This window comes from Alternaria triticimaculans (genome assembly GCF_023758025.1).
Source record: "Alternaria triticimaculans strain BMP 0046 chromosome Unknown scaffold_40, whole genome shotgun sequence".
In the NCBI taxonomy this organism is placed as follows: domain Eukaryota; kingdom Fungi; phylum Ascomycota; class Dothideomycetes; order Pleosporales; family Pleosporaceae; genus Alternaria; species Alternaria triticimaculans.
The window spans coordinates 1-17,096 of NW_026055997.1; the positions used below are offsets into that span (position 1 = coordinate 1).

Genomic DNA, 17,096 nt, shown 5'->3' on the forward strand with positions numbered 1-17,096 from the left:
TTCTAAGCTTTTACTCTTATAAGTATACTACTATTCTATTTTTATTCTATATATTTATAGCTATAATTAGTACTTTACTATATACTTTTAATTAATAAATATATAGTAAGAAAGATTAGTTTTTTTATATATAGTAATAGTAGTAATTTAAACTTTTAAGCTAGTCTAAATAAGCTATAAGTTAAAGATACTTTAAAACTTTATTACGTAACTACGTACACAAGCTATAATATAGGTAGAAAGACCTATATATACTTTACAGACTAGTCTACTTAGTTCTAGATTAATTTAGTAATCTAGTAATTATATATATAGTTTTATACTACCTCTACGTAATTTTATATCTTAAATCTAAGTCTAGAATATTAAGTATAAGCTATTATATAATGCGTTATTAAACTAAAGTAGATAAAAGTCTAATTAGCGTTATTATAATAGAACACGTAGAAGTAAGAGAAAATAAAAGTAGAGTATAGTAGAGAAGAGTTTTAGAGTTATAATAAAGTATTATTAGAAAGTAGGCACTAGTATATATTATAATAGTACGTAATAGCTTACTAAGTAAATAAGTATTTATAAGAAGAGATATTTATATATCTTACACTAGTTTCTAGCTCTTCTATATTACTTCTTTCTTTTATACTACTTTCTATCTCTTCTAAATTCTATATAACTTTTCTTTTTCTTTTTCTTTTTCTTCTTCTTATTAGTTTAAAATAATAATATAATAACTCTAAATATTAATAAATAACTACTATAATTAATATATAAATATGCTACTACTTTCTATAACTTACTTTAAGAACTTAGTTAATACTAATATATATATACTATATATCTAGCTAGTATAGCTATTCTATAATCTTAGCTTATATAATAAGCCTATACTAAACCTCTACTATCTTAGTACTATAAGTAACTTTTAAAAGTTAATTATTAGCTATATTACTAGAAATAAGCTTCTATATATACTACTAATAGTTAAGAAATAAACTAGGCTTCTAGTTTATAGTAGTCTAGACTAGGTAGAATTAGCGTACCTTTATAAGAAAAAAAGTAACCTATATAGTATACTTATAAAGGTAAGTACTAAGAGCTAAGAGTTTCTAGACTAGAAAAAAGCGTTTTTTAAGTGTATAGCTAATAATAGCATTACTAGTATATAGCTTAAGTAATTTCTTTACCTTTTAGTCTTTCTTAAGATAATTTAATAGTATAGCTTCTATACGCCTTTATATATAAATTAAATTAACTAACTAAAGCGCGTAGCGCGCTTTTACTAATATATAACTAAAGCTAGAAAGAATATATAAATAGGTAGAAGTTAGAAGTTAGGTATTAATATAGATATCTTAGAATTAGAATTAAATACGTAAGCTAACTAGTAGAGCGTGTTAGAAAGAAAAAAAAAGAGATATTATTAGTATACGTAGTTATACTTTTATTATTAGTAGTAATATAATAGAAAAGAAAATCTAACTATATACTAAGTACTAGCTTAATAGGTAAATGCTGCTACTTATATATATAAATCTATAGTAATAAAGCTATAGTAGTAGTATAAAGTATAGAGAGAAATAGAGATATATAGTTTATAGAGTTATAGAGGTATATATTATTAGTAAAAGTAATAATATAAGCTATACTAAAGTTAGAGTTAAAATTAGAAATAGTAATATTAGCGTTAGTAGAAGTTATAGTAGAGTTCTTAGAGGTCTTATTAAGAGCGTAAGCTTTTATATAGTAGTTATTCTCTATATAACTAAGCTTACTATAGTTTTTATAAGTATACTTAGAGATATCTAGTTTACTAATATATTTATATATATTAATAGAGTAACTATTACCTTTATAATAAAAGTATATAATATACTTACTAGAAGAGGCTTTAGTAATAGACTTATTTCTATTATTACTTTTATTATTAGCTTTATAAAGCTTAGTATCTTTAGTATTATTCTAGAAGTTCTTATACTTATTATAGAAATTAATAAGAAGAGACTTAAAGTTCTTAAATATAGTATTAGTAATCTTAATATTATAGTAAGATATTTTCTAGTAGTTAAGAAATAGATTATAGTATTTAGTTAAAGAAGCTCTAATCTTACTAATAAGCTAAGTATAAAATAACGTGCCTTCTATAGTACTAATATTATAATAAAGTTTTTTAAACTAAGTAAGAAGAAGTTAAATATTAGCTAAATTCTATATTTTAATTTAATTAAGCTTAATAAAAGTATAATTAAGTATAATAGTATTAGGCGCTTTATTATTAGTAGTAATAGTAATAAAAGTATTATATAAATTAAAAGACTAATTAGTAGTAAGTTCTTTTTAAATTTAAGACTTAACTATAGCGTAGAGAAAAGTAGTAGTAGAGTAGAAGATTTTATTAAACTTCTTCTAGTTCTCTAGCTAAGTCTAGTAGATAGTAAGTTAGTTAGTAGTATTATTTAGTAGGTATAATATAGTAATTTATAAGATAATATTACTATTAGAATAAAAATAAGTAGATTACTAAAGCCTAGAAGTAGTAAAAGTTAGAAGTTTAGGCTTAAGAAGAGAAGTAACTTAACTATTATAGATATTAGAATAACTATTAAGAAAAGTAAGCTCTTTAAAAGCTTTAAACTACTTATTATAGTTATTAAGTTTATTAAGCTTTTTAAAGTTCTTACTAAGAATAGTAGTAATACTATAGAAAGTAGTTATATTTAATAAAGAGTAAGAGATATTTATAAGATAGTATAGTTAAAGGCGTAAATAATAATATAGTTAAGTACTATATAGTTAGTAGAGAGAAGTAATATAGGTAGCTAAGTTGCGCTTAGAAGCGTTAATAAGCTTATAACCTATAGAATAGAAAAAAGTATATAATATATTAATATTCTATATAGAGAGAGAAACCTCTAGTATATATAGTAGAGAGGTAACGCTAGTAAGTAAATGTATAGTAAATAGGTGGATTACGTGTATGGATGCCTAACCAACAGAAGACCGACCTGCCGCGTCTGTCACAGGTTTCATGGTGCCTCGGGGGTACCGGTAAAGTCATGCGCGGCCGTCTGTGTATCATCTGAAGGGCGGCGGAGGAAAAGCTCAAGCACACGTAGCCGTGGCTTGTATTCGAGCAGTTCACTGTAGACGTTGCGACTGTGCAGGCGACATATGGGCACAGCGGGGGCGCGACGAGTCCAGTCCTGCCAAGGCCGAGCTGGCCCAAGCTTCATGTGTACGGCAGCCGCGACGCTGGGAGCTGCCTTCGCGTGCGGCGTCAACACCACCACAGCCATAACCACACCAAACGGTCCTTGCCGCTGAACCACCACGACCGTGAATCCGGACGCTGACGTTGCCTGATCTTACGCCTCCCCGCCCGCCTGTCCACGCCCGACGACAGTCGCCTTCCCTCCCCACAGCCACCACCCCAAGCTCATCACCATGTACGTCGTTCACAAGACGCGCTATCTGGATACTGACTCTTGCACAGGGAGGTCTTGCTAGGAATCACCGGCAAGGACTTTACCCTCATCGCCGCCTCCAAAGCCGCCATGCGTGGCGCCACCATCCTCAAGGCGTCTGACGACAAGACCCGAGTACTCAACACACACACGCTGATGGCATTCTCTGGAGAAGCCGGCGATACGGGTATGACAGGAGCGGCCACGGCGACTAGCGGTAGCTGACGGTGGTGCAGTCCAATTCGCCGAATACATCCAGGCAAACGTACAATTATACTCGATGCGCAACAACATGGAGCTGTCACCCGCTGCAACTGCCAACTTCGTCCGAGGAGAACTGGCGTCGGCGCTGCGATCAAGAAAACCGTACACGGTCAACTTGCTCCTGGGTGGATACGACACGATTGCCGACAAGCCAACTCTCTACTGGATCGACTACTTGGCGAGTCAAGCACCGCTCCCATACGCCGCACATGGATACGCACAGTACGTCCCACCCGCTGCCCTCTCCAATGCAGCACCTCTCGCACGTTCAGGCCCATGCTAACACGGTACTGCCAGGTACTACTGCCTCTCTCTGCTCGACAAGCATCACCATCCTGACATCGACTACGAACAAGGCATGAAGATCCTGCGTATGTGCACCGAGGAGCTGAAGCGACGTCTTCCAATCGATTTCAAGGGCGTACTGGTCAAGGTCATAACAAAGGATGGCATCAAAGACGTGGAGTACGAAGACGACGTAAAGGTTGCGATCCCATAGAAGGCCATGGGTCAGCCGAGGCTAGACCATTCTACCAGATGATTTATGCACAGCAAACGGGTGCCATTACGATCATGACACTCGGGCATGATAGATAACGACGACAAATAGTCAATTGACATTAATGACTTCCGTGTCGTGCTCTGTCTCTTTCTTGCTTCTGAACCTTGCAGACCTCTTCGCCAACTCCGTGCACGATGACATAGGGCTAAAGGTCACGAATCCAACAACGACGAGCCATGGAATCAAAGAGTCAGAGCAACCATGACAGACTGACAAGTACATCACACTCATAACGCATGCACGAGACATGGGTATGTCCTCCAAATAAATCGACACCGCAGACTCATCGCCATCACTGAAGACGACCCAACGAGAAAGCAGCTTCCTACAGGAGTATCGCTCTCCGATCCCACGCCACCGTAGTGACTGGCAACTAAAAGACAGAGATGTTCTGATAGTCGTGGCTGGGATCGTTTGTATTTTTTGATCAAGGAGCGATAAAGGAGGACGAGGGGCGCAGAGTTTTTATACTGACGTGTGGGGGCGCCAAGCCGGTGCACGGGCAGAAGGGTTTTCCGGGCACGGGCACCACCGTGCGATGGAGCGGCAACAGCGACGAGGGCGACGAGGCGTGCGGCCCACCAACACCAACACTGGCGACGGCATGATGCTGCAGAAAAGACCATGGCGCAACCGCAACATTCAATCGAGAACCGCGTAACGTATCTTCAGTGCCCACTTCATTCGACTGCACACATCGACACCGCCGCGCACTCACCCGTCCCACGGGCCACAACATGTTTCACGGAGTCAAAGGCCATAGAGTATTGTGTAGAGTGAATTGTTTTTTTCATTTTGGGGAAGCTGATGAGCTTGAAGCATGTCGCGATCCACCACTGCGGCCTGGAGACAGTGCCGCCGCTTCAAACAACCGCTTTCACATTCTAATCATCGCAACCGTCGGACATGCGCTTGCCTAGTCGGACTTATTCGCAGCTATGTCGCGCCTAGTTCTTGTATCCGTTCTCGTACCCGTTGGCCATGACCTCCTGGAGACCCTGGGGAGGACCGTTCGCCTGGCCCTTGGCAGTACCGTTGACCGCGCCGTTGCTCATGCCGTTCATGGTCTTCTTCGACTCGTGCATAGCATCCTCGATGGGCTTGTCGTTCATGGTATATCCAGTGTCGGAGGCATCGACAAAGGCGTCGAGACCGGCGCCCTCACGAGGGTACTCCTTCATCAGCTCCTTGTGTCGTCGCAGAGCCTTGTTCATCTCCTCGGGAGAGACGTCGTTCAGGAACACGCAAGTACCGATAGGGTTGGGCACGGCAGCACGGAGCAGACCGTCACGAGTCTTCAGGATAGCCTTGGTGGCCTTGTCGAGCATGTCCTCGTCGAACAGCTCGTGGTCCATGGACAGACCAGCCCTGGAGAACAGGTTCAACAGCCTCCTGTGCTCCTCGTCGCTGAGGAGACCGCGCTGGTTTGCCAATGTCGCCGAGTAGGCCATGTCGATGGAGATGGCATGTCCGTGACGGAGCGGAACCTTGGGAGAAAGCTTCGGAAGAGTCAGCAAAGGCAACGTGCTTAGGGTGCGGTAACATTACTTCGTGGAGCGGACTCCAGGTGTGGCCGTAGGCAATGACACGGTCGAGACCGATCTCGTGGAGGTTGGGCGTCTCGAGCTTCAACATCTCGTGGATACCAGCACGGTTGATCTCATCCGCTGCCTGGAGAACCTCCTTGTCGTTGCCCTCACGACCGAACCGAGAAGTGATTAGCTTCTCGCAGTACTTGTCCAGCAGGTCAAATGTTGGCTTGTGGGCGCAGGTCGAAATCTTGATCAACTCTGCGAAACCGTTTCGTACTTGGCCCTCTGGCAGGGTCTTCAAGAAAGAGAAGTCGAGGAATGTGTGCATCGGGGCGTGGTACGCTCCGAGACGGTTCTTGTAGTTGCCGTAGTTGACGGCGACCTTGATGCTGACACTGGCATCGATCAGGCCAATGACGGTAGTTGGGATACGGATGAAGTTGGTATTTCTTCGGTATGCCGCGCAAGCAAATCTAGGTCACGAGTTAACTCCATTCCTACAGCGCAGTCAGGCCAGAGTGCCTTAGAGCTATTTTTTACCCAGCAACGTCAGTCACCAAACCACCACCCTGCGATAGGTCAGCATTCTGCAACACGTCATTCGGGGTGGAGAACATACCACGACAAGTACGGGCTCCTTTCGGATGATGCCAAAGTCGGTCATCGAGTCAACGATGCTCAGGAGAGTCTCCATGGACTTGGCCTTTTCGCCGATCATGGTCTTGTGGATCGTCAGGGGCAGGTTGTAGTGGTCGAAGTACTTTTGCATCTCATCGCCATAGACGTTGTAGATGTTAAGATCCATGACAGCCAGGCAGCGGCCCCAACGCTCGTAGCACTTGGCCAGGTTGTTGTTGGCAGGGTTGAAGACGCCATCGAGGAAGGTGAAGTCATATTCGATCTTCTCGTATCCCTCGACGTGGAAGCCGTTTTGGGTCTCGACAACGGAAGCTTTGAGGTCTGACATGGTGAAAAGAGGTGGAAAAGGTGTGAATGAGATACGTTGAGTTCTGCGGGGTCTGCGTACACAGGACTGCTCTATATAAATGGCGACAGACCGATATCGTCTGGGACTACTCACATAGCTCGCGGTACACGCTCTGCCTCCATTGGCTCTCAAAGGTCGGCAGCGCTCCAGACAACGTCAACCATACGCATTATTCTCGTTCATGATGCGGCCACTCGTGGATCCCTTGTTGTTTGGACTTGGTGCCACTTCACTTCGAGCCAAACTAGGCTCCTACTGGCCAGCCATGATGAAATGACTTCAACAACATTGCCCTCCCAGCGGTAAAACCCGGTTCCGGCACATGGGATATGCACTTTACTCATGCAACATGGGTTTTTGCGGGCTTGGGCACAGCAGAACCATCCTACTTGCCTTCGGCCAAGGACGAACTCGGCGTAGCACAAGCCGCGAACCCATCTAGTGCCAACAACGGAGTCTCTCCCGTGGTGGAGTTAATGAGATACACTACATACAACTGCGGGGCAGCCATTGAAATCACCTCATATCCACTTCAGGATTCACATCGTTCGATTGCTGACGCTCTGTGGCAGATGGTGGCAGAGTCCTCATTTGCCAGCGAGTCAGAAGAGGTGCAGTGTGTGCGCAGGGCTGATAGTGCGCTACCGGTAGCCATACAGCGGCACTTTCTTACCCCTCAGTCCAGGGACAAGCTGGAAAATTGTGACATTCAGCGAGATCTTTTCGATTCTAGTTCCCGCTTCGGGTAGATAGAGTTTGGCGGATCCAGGATCGTTGAGGTATATTGCCTGGTAGAGGTAAGCGTACGTTGTCATGGCAAGTCCTTGTGGCTCCGTAGTCGGTTAGCGGACAAAGCGAGCTCTAGATCGTTGACGACAGCCACACCCAACTCAACGTCAACACTATACAGGACCGTGTATGCACCAATGAACCGCCCCACATGAGCGTCGCGTATCCGCATGGCATAGTGCGAACTCGCCTCAACCGGTGCCAAGGGCGCTTTGACGCGTACACGGGAGTGTGGCATGGAAAAGGCAGGATACGGCGTCACACCTACATTGGCATCCCACCCTCAATAATGGGGTTTTGCAGGAAAAGCAATTTGCGCGATGTCAATTGCTAATGTGCTAACATAAGGAGTGACATCTAGACGCCTCCACGGAGGCAGATTGGGTGCTAAAGCAGTCGAATGGACTAAGCGCCACTCGTACATGTTCCTGCATGTATTTCGTCATTACTGATCACAGCCCCGCACTAGACCGGACGCGTTGAGGGGCAACTGTGGTAGCTCGGACGCGTCGAGCTTACGACTGTCCGCACAATTTCAGATTGCCATTGAACAACAGCAACAATGGGCAGCTTTGATCAAAGCAAAGCATATGCAGCGCAAGAGGAGGAGGGTGCGTTTTTCGACGATGGGCGCGAAATCGAGCTCCTGCACTTCGTCTATTCACATCCCAACATCGAGAAGATACGAGGATCACCAGAACATGTTCTGGCAGCCATTGACGAGTATGGACGCACAAAGAAGTATCTCATGAATGTGGGAGAGGACAAGGGCCGCATTGTCACGGACTTGATCGCGGAAGTAAAGCCAAAAACCATGGTATGAATGTCCCTGCACTCGAATTACACCCCTAACAGCACGTAGGTCGAGCTCGGCGGCTACGTAGGCTATTCATGTATTCTTTTCGCAGATGCTGTACGAAAAGCAGGCGGCGAGCGATACTTCAGCTTCGAGCGCGATCCCGCCTTTGCGGCTGTCATCATGTCTTTGGTCGACCTTGCAGGCCTCACCGACCTTGTAAAGGTAATTGTGGGCTCAAGCGACGAAGGCATTGCGCGGCTGGCAGCATCGGGCCAACTGAAGCAAGTCGATCTCATGTTCCTGGACCACTACAAGCCTGCCTACACAACAGACCTGAAGCTCTGCGAGGAGCTTGGCCTGGTCACAAAAGGCTCCGTGCTGGCAGCAGACAATGTCATCAAGCCCGGAAATCCGCCGTACTTGAAGTATGTCAGGTCGAGCGTTGAGGAGAAGGTCAAGGAGGCTGGAGAGGGTGGTCAGACAAACCTCAGCGGCATTGCTGAGACGAACGTCAAGATGTACGAGAAGAGATACGGCAAGGCCAAGTTCAGCGAGAGCAAAGGCAACCCGAATCTCAAGTACGAGAGCAAGCTGGTAAACAGCTACGAGCCAACGGGCGTACCTGTGAGTTGGAGCGCCGGCCGTCTCTCACGCGCATTTACTGACGAGCACAGGACGGCATCGAAATCACACGATGCGTTGGCTAGAAGAAGGCATCATAACTTGGTACATGACGCGTTGCAATCTTATGAATCGCGAGTTTCAGTGCTGGTGGGTCCTGAGCGCCTCGGCGCGGCGACGGTACCCGGCTGCTACCAGCTACAGGTGCCAGCAATGCCTCAATGCTTGCAAAAACAAACGGCATAAACAGATGAATCTATAGTTTCATAAATTCTGCGAAGCATCTCTGCGAGGCCGACATTGACAGACTGTGGTGATGTTGTGACCACGGCATGACACGTCGCGGTCGAGGAAATAACCATCAGCCCTGCATCCGCCGCCCAAACCCCTCAACCCCCATCCGCCGATCGCGGCCAGATCGCAAACAGGATCTACTACGACCAGATCGCAGACAGGATGGAGTCTAGGGTTCCACAATGTCGTACATGAGTGAAGTAACGATGACGTCTAGACTAGCGAGCAAAGCCAGCCTTCTCAGGCCAACAGCTTTGTCTGGGCGAACGTAGCCGCACGCACATCAATCACCTCGCCTATGCATGAACGCATTGCGTGACTACGAGCCGTCCGTCTGCACCGCTAATTCCTACTTACTTGCAGCCCGCATTGCAGTGCAGCGCAGCTTGCAGGCTTTTGCGAGGGCATAGTTGAGACCTCTCTCGGTCCTTTTTTTGATAAGGTAACGCCGTTGGTGGTGTGTTGGGAAACGTCTGAACGGTGAAGACTGTGCGAGAACAAGTGCCGAGGTCACGAGCACCTCTCTTCCATCAACAGCGACGGCGAAGACATGGCAGAGGGAAAGAAGGATGCCGTGGTGCCGTTTTACTATAGCCATGTGTGGAAGAATGTGCTTCTACTGGCTCTGAGCGCTGTTTGCGCGCCTGTGTCGGCAGCGCTGGTGTTGCTCGGTCTTGCAGTGTCGCGACTCCATGGGCAGCACAACGCAACCTTTTCGACCGAGGATAAGCAGCATGTGGCGGCGGCACGAAGACGGAAAACTATCCTCGTCACTGGGGTGTCCATGACCAAAGGGCTGACGATTGCGCGCATCCTGTCGCAGCATACACCGCATCGCATCATTGGCGCCGACATCTCTTCTTTATCACCAGGCCGCTTCTCCAGCGCTATTGCGAAGTACTACTGTCTGGACACACCGAGTGGCGATGATGCAGAGCCATACATTGACTCCATTCTCTCGATCATCCAACGCGAGAAAGTGGACCTATGGATCAGTTGCTCCAGCGTTGTCGCAGCCGTAGAAGATGGCCAAGTCGTCCGCCTAGCAGAGAAGCAAGCAAGAGAACAAGGCCGCCATTTCGAAGCCATCCAGTTCCGGGAAGACGTTGTCGAAAGGTTCCATGAAAAGGACAAGTTCATCGACTACATCGAGTCGCTTGGTCTCCCAATCCCGGAATCGCACCGCTGCACCAACCCACATGAAGCGCTCGATGTGCTCATGGGTGAGCTGCACAGAACGCCAACGAAATCAGGAAGAACGGTACCAAGACGACAGTTCATCATGAAACCCATCGGTGTGGACGACAAGGCCAGGAACAACATGATGACGCTGCTGCCATTCAATAGCCCAGACGCCACAGCCCAATACATCCACTCGCTCAACATCACCAAAGAGAACCCGTTCCAGCTCCAGCAATTCATCAAAGGAAGCGAATACTGTACGCACGCCCTCGTCATCCGTGGAAAAGTAAAAGCTTTCACCAGCTGTCCCAGCCTAGAACTCCTCATGCACTACGAGCCGCTGCCTGCCTCGTCGCCCCTCAGCAAGAAGATGCTTGGCTTTACCGAGCGCGTGTGCAAGGACGGCGGCGAAAGCTTCACCGGCCACCTAAGCTTCGACTTCCTAGTCGAGAACGACGACAAAGGCGCAGCCGCCAAGTTCTACCCTATTGAATCCAACCCGCGCGCCCACACGGCCGTCGTGCTCTTTGAGCAAACTCCCGAAATGGCAGAAGCTTACCTCTCCATTTTCAACAGCCCTAACCCCTTGTCATCGAAACACAAAATTGGTCCTGTTTTCCCTCGCTCCCCGACATACAGCTATTACTGGATCGGCCATGACTTGGTGTCTTTTGTTGTCCTGCCGCTTCTTGATTTACTTTTCGGCGTCGCGACCTTCCAGGCTGCTTTCAATGACTTGGCGACATTTTGGAGTCATGTTGTCGGTTGGAAGGATGGGACGTATTTGTTCGAAGACCCTCTGCCCTTTTTCGTTTTGTATCATATCTATTGGCCTGCGAAGTTTCTAGAGGCTTTGAGGACAGGGAAGGCGTGGAGTCGGATTAACGTTAGTACTACGAAGATGTTCGAGGGATGAGTATGGCGTGATGTGGGTCAGACTGTAAAAGAAAACGGGCTGATGGGGGGTTACTAAAAGCGTAACGGCCGTTAGAAATCTGTTTATAGACCGTTTGTGAAGAGAATTTGTGCCATTGTCTGGACGTTCTAGCTGGCATCACATCGCACTGCTATGCTATGCTTACTCAAAAGTACGAATCTACGCGACCGCAACTCGTTGTTCGTGGATCCCTCTTTACCAAGCACTCTCCTTCCCCCTCAGTCCAAACTCACATCACTCTGCGTCTCCCAAACCCTGCCAATTTCCATATCCCTAACGCTCGACCAGACTCTTTCCAACTCTGCAGAGGTGGAGATACGAAGTCAGTATCTATCTCAAATGCACTTCATACCGTCAAAACTTACCGGCCGAATCCCTCCTGACCTTCTTCCTCAGCTCCGTAACGGCAATCGCCATTCGTCGCTGCAGACGAGTCTGCTGGCCATGTAGGGCACGAGCCATAGCGCATCGCGTGTAGCAGTGAAAGGCGATGCAATGCTTCCTAGCGGTACCAGAGAGACGGTGGAATGAGCCCTTTCGCGGCTGGGTTAGCGCTAGAAGCTTGGTGTTCCTAGACGATGACGAAGGAAAGATGGCCGTGATACGGGATTTGCGAGACGTAGTGCTGGAATATGTGATGCGGTGGTATATTCCTTTTGGCTTGTTCCTGGTCGCCGTAGCTAATGGAACGCACCCTATAGATCTTGTGCCGCTGTGTTTGTTGTCATCGTTGATGGGTGCTGCGAGTGAGATTGCGGCAGCAGTGCCCATGACCTGACGGATTTGCGCGCCCAAGGAATGGCGCTGGTCTGCTTCGGGCGCAATGGAAGTGGGGATGTGTTCGTCCGCAGCGACTTCTACACATGCGCCGTTCCAACCGCCTGAGTTGAGCAAGTGAACTGGGCGGTTCGCGGAGTCAACGCCCGCTTCGCATTTGCGCCTGATGTCATTTCTCTTGTCCTCGAAGCGTGACAGGGCCTCCATATCCTGGGTATCGATAGCGACATCAAGGACTTCTAGACTATCAGGCTCGTCTGACCAGTTTTTCGTGTCGCACTGTGTATGCTTTTGTCCCAAGATCTGAGACCCCAGCGTATACGTCCCACCATCTTCTGAGTCTCGATCTGCCTCGAACGTGCGCTTGGTGCCGTTGACGATGCTCAGCGGAGGCGCAAGGCCATCTAAAGCATCGGAAACCTCAGTCACCACTTCGTCTTCGGATTCTGCCTGTGGAACGCTCTCTTCGACACCAGAAGCCTCTTTCTCAGCTTCTTCAGCAGCATACGAAGCCTTGAGACCCTCCCAATCCCCCTTGACCCGTAACTTGGCGCGCCTCAACTCCACATCACCCTTGGCAAGGGTCAAGTCATGCATCATCTCAGCGACACGTCGAATCTGCTTCAACGGTACGACTTTGGCTGAGAGCTGCTGTCCAGCACCCTCCTTCGCTTCGGCCTCTTCTTCTTTCTTAGTCTTGGGCTCAATTCGAAGATCGCGGAAGAGATCTGTTATCAGTTGGAAATTGTGGGGCTCGGGATTTGCATTGATGTCTTCAGCCCGGGAGCGCCGTACATCGTCGCTCATGAGAACTTCCTCGCGAAGGCGTAGAACGAGGCCGAAGGCGCGACGATAGAAGGAGAGGAAGTCAAAGTTACTGTGTACTTCGTTCTCCTGCAGTTCTGACCTCATGGTACCTAGCAGGTTGGCGTGTGTCTCGTCCTGCTTGTCGAAATCGGGTTTGCGTACCCTGGCCTTGTCCTTGCCTTTTCGCCTTGGCTTCGAGGGCGTGATCTTGGTTGCTAGATCGGCAAACGTGTCTCGCAAGTCCTCTGAGATCCGCCTAGCCTGTTTACAGTCATCGTCTGATGCGCCTCCAACAGTCTCTTTCCGTCGGTAGAGATGGTTGAAGACTGCATGACGCCTCAGCCAACGGTTATTGTCCGGGTTCGGGCCATAGTAATCGGAAATCTTAGCCTCTAATGGCAAATCACTCCGTAAACCGCGTTTCACTCCAACTTGTTTCGGCACCCGAGGGAGGTACCTGGAAGTGTGGCGGAAGTCCGTGGCCATAGCGCGGCTACTGGTGCTACCCGAAAGGAGATAGCGATTGAGAAAGTCGTTAGGGTGGGTTGGTGGATCGCCGTGAAACAAAGCTCTTGACCTAAGCGTTGAGCACAGAATCAGTGCGTGTCTCACATGTAGTTCATACGCTGAAAATCTTACCCATGCATCTTGATCAGATAGTCGAGGTCTGGCCACTGGATGTTCAGACCGCCGATTTGGCAGGCGGCGTTGTAGAGGTGAGCGAGGCCATTGATGAACCACTGTATCTTGGTAATGGTAGTATGGTGGTAGATCTGGTTGTAGTGCCACATTGAAAGTCCCGCGAGCGTCGAATGAACGGTGATGAAGACGCTAGCAGCCATCGGCACTTCTCGCGAATTCAGAACATCTTGCAGCCAGTCCAATAGCCTGTCTAGAGGCTTCAACAGGAGGGTACTGAACTTGATCTCTTCTTTGCACATGTAGTCAGGCTTTGTTCCCTTGGCCCACATGCGGTCTTCGTAGTCGACATGACAACGGATACATCTGGCGATGTCTAAGCCGTGCTCGGTGAGGTCGCGTAGCATCCGACGACAGTCGTCGCGCACTGCCTCTTGGATGTCGAGAACAATGGCAAGGCCGAAGGGTAGGTAGTCTTGTGATGTACTCTGATGCAACAGCATCTCTGCGGTAAAGTGATCCCACTTTGGAAGCTTGAGATTACCCTTGCGAATAATGTCGAAGAACCTCAAGAATATCATGAGAGGGTGCTCCTGGATGTCGTTGCCAATACCGTCCTTCATCGGGCGCTTTTTCGTGACGTAGCTCTTGATCAAGACGGCAGCATCATCTAGACAAAACAGGTGACGCAGTGCTTTTTCAGTGAGCGGTGTTGCTGCGTTCTGTGCTCCAGTGTTGGGAGCTGCTTTGATCGTATCGAAAAGCTGACGGATGAGTATGGCCAGGTCTCCTGGTAGCAAATCGAGCTCCTCCATCAGTGCCTTGACGTTCTGGTGCAAATGATCTAAATGCAGGTGGACGAAGTCAGTATCTACTTCACATGCAATTTGTACAGAGACACTTACCCTGGGCTAGGTCGGTCACTAGCGCTGCGGTCATCGCATTGACATGGCCCTCATGGTAAGCGACCCACACGTCGTAGACGACAGCCCGTATGCGGTTGAACTTGTAGAGGAAGCAGAGTACAAGAAAGTCACGGCGCAACTGTTCCTCCTCTGCAGTCAGCAGGTTCTCCTCTGGTATCGGCGCCTTCGTCTTCGTCTTGGAAGTCAGAGGCTGCTGCTGCTGGCTGCCATCATCCATGTCAACCTGGTCCCGCTTCCGCATCTTCTCAAGTAAATCGTCCTGTTCGTCTTGGCTTTTGTTGGACTCGGCGGGAAACTGGATGAAGACAAGGGTAGGCGTGTCAGTCTTGCCGTTTCGAGCCTTATTGATACCGGGGACAAGATCCTTCAGCACCGCCATGAGCGCTTCTAAGCTGCCATTGAAGTATTCATGACCCAGGTCCGCCGTGTTATTGTGTTTGTGATATTGCGTTACCTCCTTCCTTGACCGGATAGCGTCTCCCAGGTCGTCGATACCACTGGTGTCCGCGAGCGGAATGCTCGTAGCGGCTATGGCGTTGACGAGCTGCTCCTGTTTTTGTAGCGGTATTCTGTAGCCCTTCTTGTTCTTTTTCTTCTTAGCCTGGTCTGCAACCACATTTGCAATCTCCACGCCACGTTGGAAGGCTGTCTGGAGCAACCACGCTTGGAATTGGTCGGTGTAGGTCTTGTAACGCTTGACCGTCTCGGGGAGTTCATTTTGTCGGTAGTAATCCATTTCTTCAGTAGACTGGATCTGCAGCCGAGGAACTGAATACCGGCGACAGTAAAGACGGGGAGGAGGACTGATGGCGGCAGATTAAGCTTGTGGGGCAGACTTGCAAGTGCACCAGAGGAAAAATCACATGGAGACCTGTGCTTTCTGACGTAGGATGAATGACGAGTAGAGAACGAAACTTCAACGACAACTCGCGCTCAAGCGGAGGACTCACACTTGTATATTGCGCAGGGCCAAGCCAGGAAGGCGTAATTATGGCCCACTGAGATTTCGTTGCTGTGTCAACCCTGATGTTACCAGGTGGTGGCCTAGAGACAGCAGTTTAAAGTGAAAGGGGCGCGAATCCCCAATACCATAGCCCCTGTCAGCTCTGAAATTGTCACGAGCATCTCGTTACAGCTAGCATGGTCAATGGGAGACAGTCGCTGTGGTCGGCTGGAATTCGTCGTGGAATACATAATCCGGGACTGTATGCATGGTCGTGTCGGCCGATGGTAAAGCTTTTCTTACAGCAATGAGCGCCATTCCTTGCTAGACGGCCTCTCCAGACCCAAATGGTCACATAGCTGACCCATGTGATCGACGCCCCAGTACCCCTCGGTCTCTCCTCTCGCGTTGGTAGCTGTCGCACATGGTCAACAAACACTTTCTGATTATCCGACAGAGCACCAATTCTGCGCTTACCGACAAACCATGGCAGCCCAAAGGCGCCGTCTTCAAACGCCTTGGTAGTGTTTCCGCCCAGAGCCTGCTTCACCTCATCGGTCTTCGTCCTCGCGATCACCTTTTGCGCCTCTTCGTCACTGCCCAAAACAGTCCCAAGGATAGCCTGCAGATTCTCCGGCTTAGTCGGGTCGTTCCAGTGCGCCCAGAAATTTTCGTAGCAGAGCTCTATTGCGCGTTCAAGTTTTTGTGGGTGAGAGAGCGAGAGAGATACCAGGGCGCGCTGAATGGGCAATGTGCTGACAGGGAAGCCAGGCGGAGCATCTTGCAGGATGGGCACGTTGAACTGTTTCGACAAGCGTTGGCGCTCCGTATTGATCCACTTGTCTTTGTCTGTATGATGTTAGAGGTCCGGGTAGACAGTGGCAAGTCTGAGAACAAAACTTGACATACTCTTGATCTTCAGCGGCGGTGTGTTCCCACAGACCTTCATCAAACCCCCAAGCAGGATCGGCACATATTGCACCTCGACCTGTTTGAAGGCCTTTGAATTCTGCACAAACGCTTCGATTAGCACCGCATTACACCTCTACGTCTCAAACGTGCTTCAACCTATACCACCACCCAGACAAACTCACCTTGAGGACGTGGAAAGCAATGTAGGCAAACGGGCTCACAATGTCCACGTAGAATGTAATCTTCGGCTGAGACATGACCGGCTTTCCTTAGAGAGCGAGTCTGTGGGAGCTGTTGTGGGGATAAGACAGGGGGTGCGACTTTGTTCCTGGCACCATGCCCTATGTATGTAGGTGCTGGGTGAGGAGTCGGGACCGGTGATCTCATAGCCGGTCAGAATAACCGAGGCACAGACGGCGACCCATCTATTCGCAGGCGCGTATCGACGTACACCGATTTGGCAGCTCCGAGAGATGCTGGTCACTGTCAAAGAATATGCAGGATCCAAGGAGCTGTTGCTTTACGCCGAATATTCCCTGCGACTGAGGGCTGGAGGATGCGCTGGCGACCATCATCTTCGGTGTCACGCAAAGCAAGTGCAACAGCCGGACACGTAGTTCGATAATGACAAACTTTGGTATCTACCCTGCGCCTATAACACAG

At 48.2% G+C, this 17,096-nt stretch overlaps 5 protein-coding genes across 5 annotated transcripts; 3 read left to right on the forward strand and 2 right to left on the reverse strand.

The window, feature by feature from the left end:
* Positions 1-3,551: 3,551 nt before the first annotated feature.
* On the forward strand, positions 3,552-4,224 carry PCB4 (putative proteasome subunit beta type-4; the record flags this gene model as incomplete). Its single annotated transcript, XM_049371378.1, has 3 exons — positions 3,552-3,648; positions 3,698-3,947; positions 4,023-4,224. The coding sequence occupies 3 exons, from the start codon at positions 3,552-3,554 to the stop codon at positions 4,222-4,224; spliced, it is 549 nt and encodes a 182-aa protein (XP_049216857.1).
* A 1,010-nt stretch (positions 4,225-5,234) lies between these two features.
* Positions 5,235-6,786, reverse strand: J4E78_010803 (uncharacterized protein; the record flags this gene model as incomplete). The annotated part of the gene is made up of 4 exons (XM_049371379.1): positions 5,235-5,786; positions 5,836-6,292; positions 6,360-6,388; positions 6,439-6,786. 4 exons carry the CDS (start codon positions 6,784-6,786, stop codon positions 5,235-5,237), a joined length of 1,386 nt encoding a protein of 461 aa, XP_049216858.1.
* Positions 6,787-8,158: 1,372 nt separating this feature from the next.
* On the forward strand, positions 8,159-9,102 carry J4E78_010804 (uncharacterized protein; the record flags this gene model as incomplete). Its single annotated transcript, XM_049371380.1, has 3 exons — positions 8,159-8,413; positions 8,459-9,019; positions 9,070-9,102. The coding sequence occupies 3 exons, from the start codon at positions 8,159-8,161 to the stop codon at positions 9,100-9,102; spliced, it is 849 nt and encodes a 282-aa protein (XP_049216859.1).
* Positions 9,103-10,094: 992 nt separating this feature from the next.
* Positions 10,095-11,408, forward strand: J4E78_010805 (uncharacterized protein; the record flags this gene model as incomplete). Its single annotated transcript, XM_049371381.1, has 1 exon — positions 10,095-11,408. One exon carries the CDS (start codon positions 10,095-10,097, stop codon positions 11,406-11,408), a length of 1,314 nt encoding a protein of 437 aa, XP_049216860.1.
* Positions 11,409-11,821: 413 nt separating this feature from the next.
* On the reverse strand, positions 11,822-16,690 carry J4E78_010806 (uncharacterized protein; the record flags this gene model as incomplete). The annotated part of the gene is made up of 8 exons (XM_049371382.1): positions 11,822-11,963; positions 12,124-13,470; positions 13,653-14,496; positions 14,558-15,346; positions 15,877-15,936; positions 15,999-16,370; positions 16,431-16,530; positions 16,616-16,690. 8 exons carry the CDS (start codon positions 16,688-16,690, stop codon positions 11,822-11,824), a joined length of 3,729 nt encoding a protein of 1,242 aa, XP_049216861.1.
* Positions 16,691-17,096: the final 406 nt, after the last annotated feature.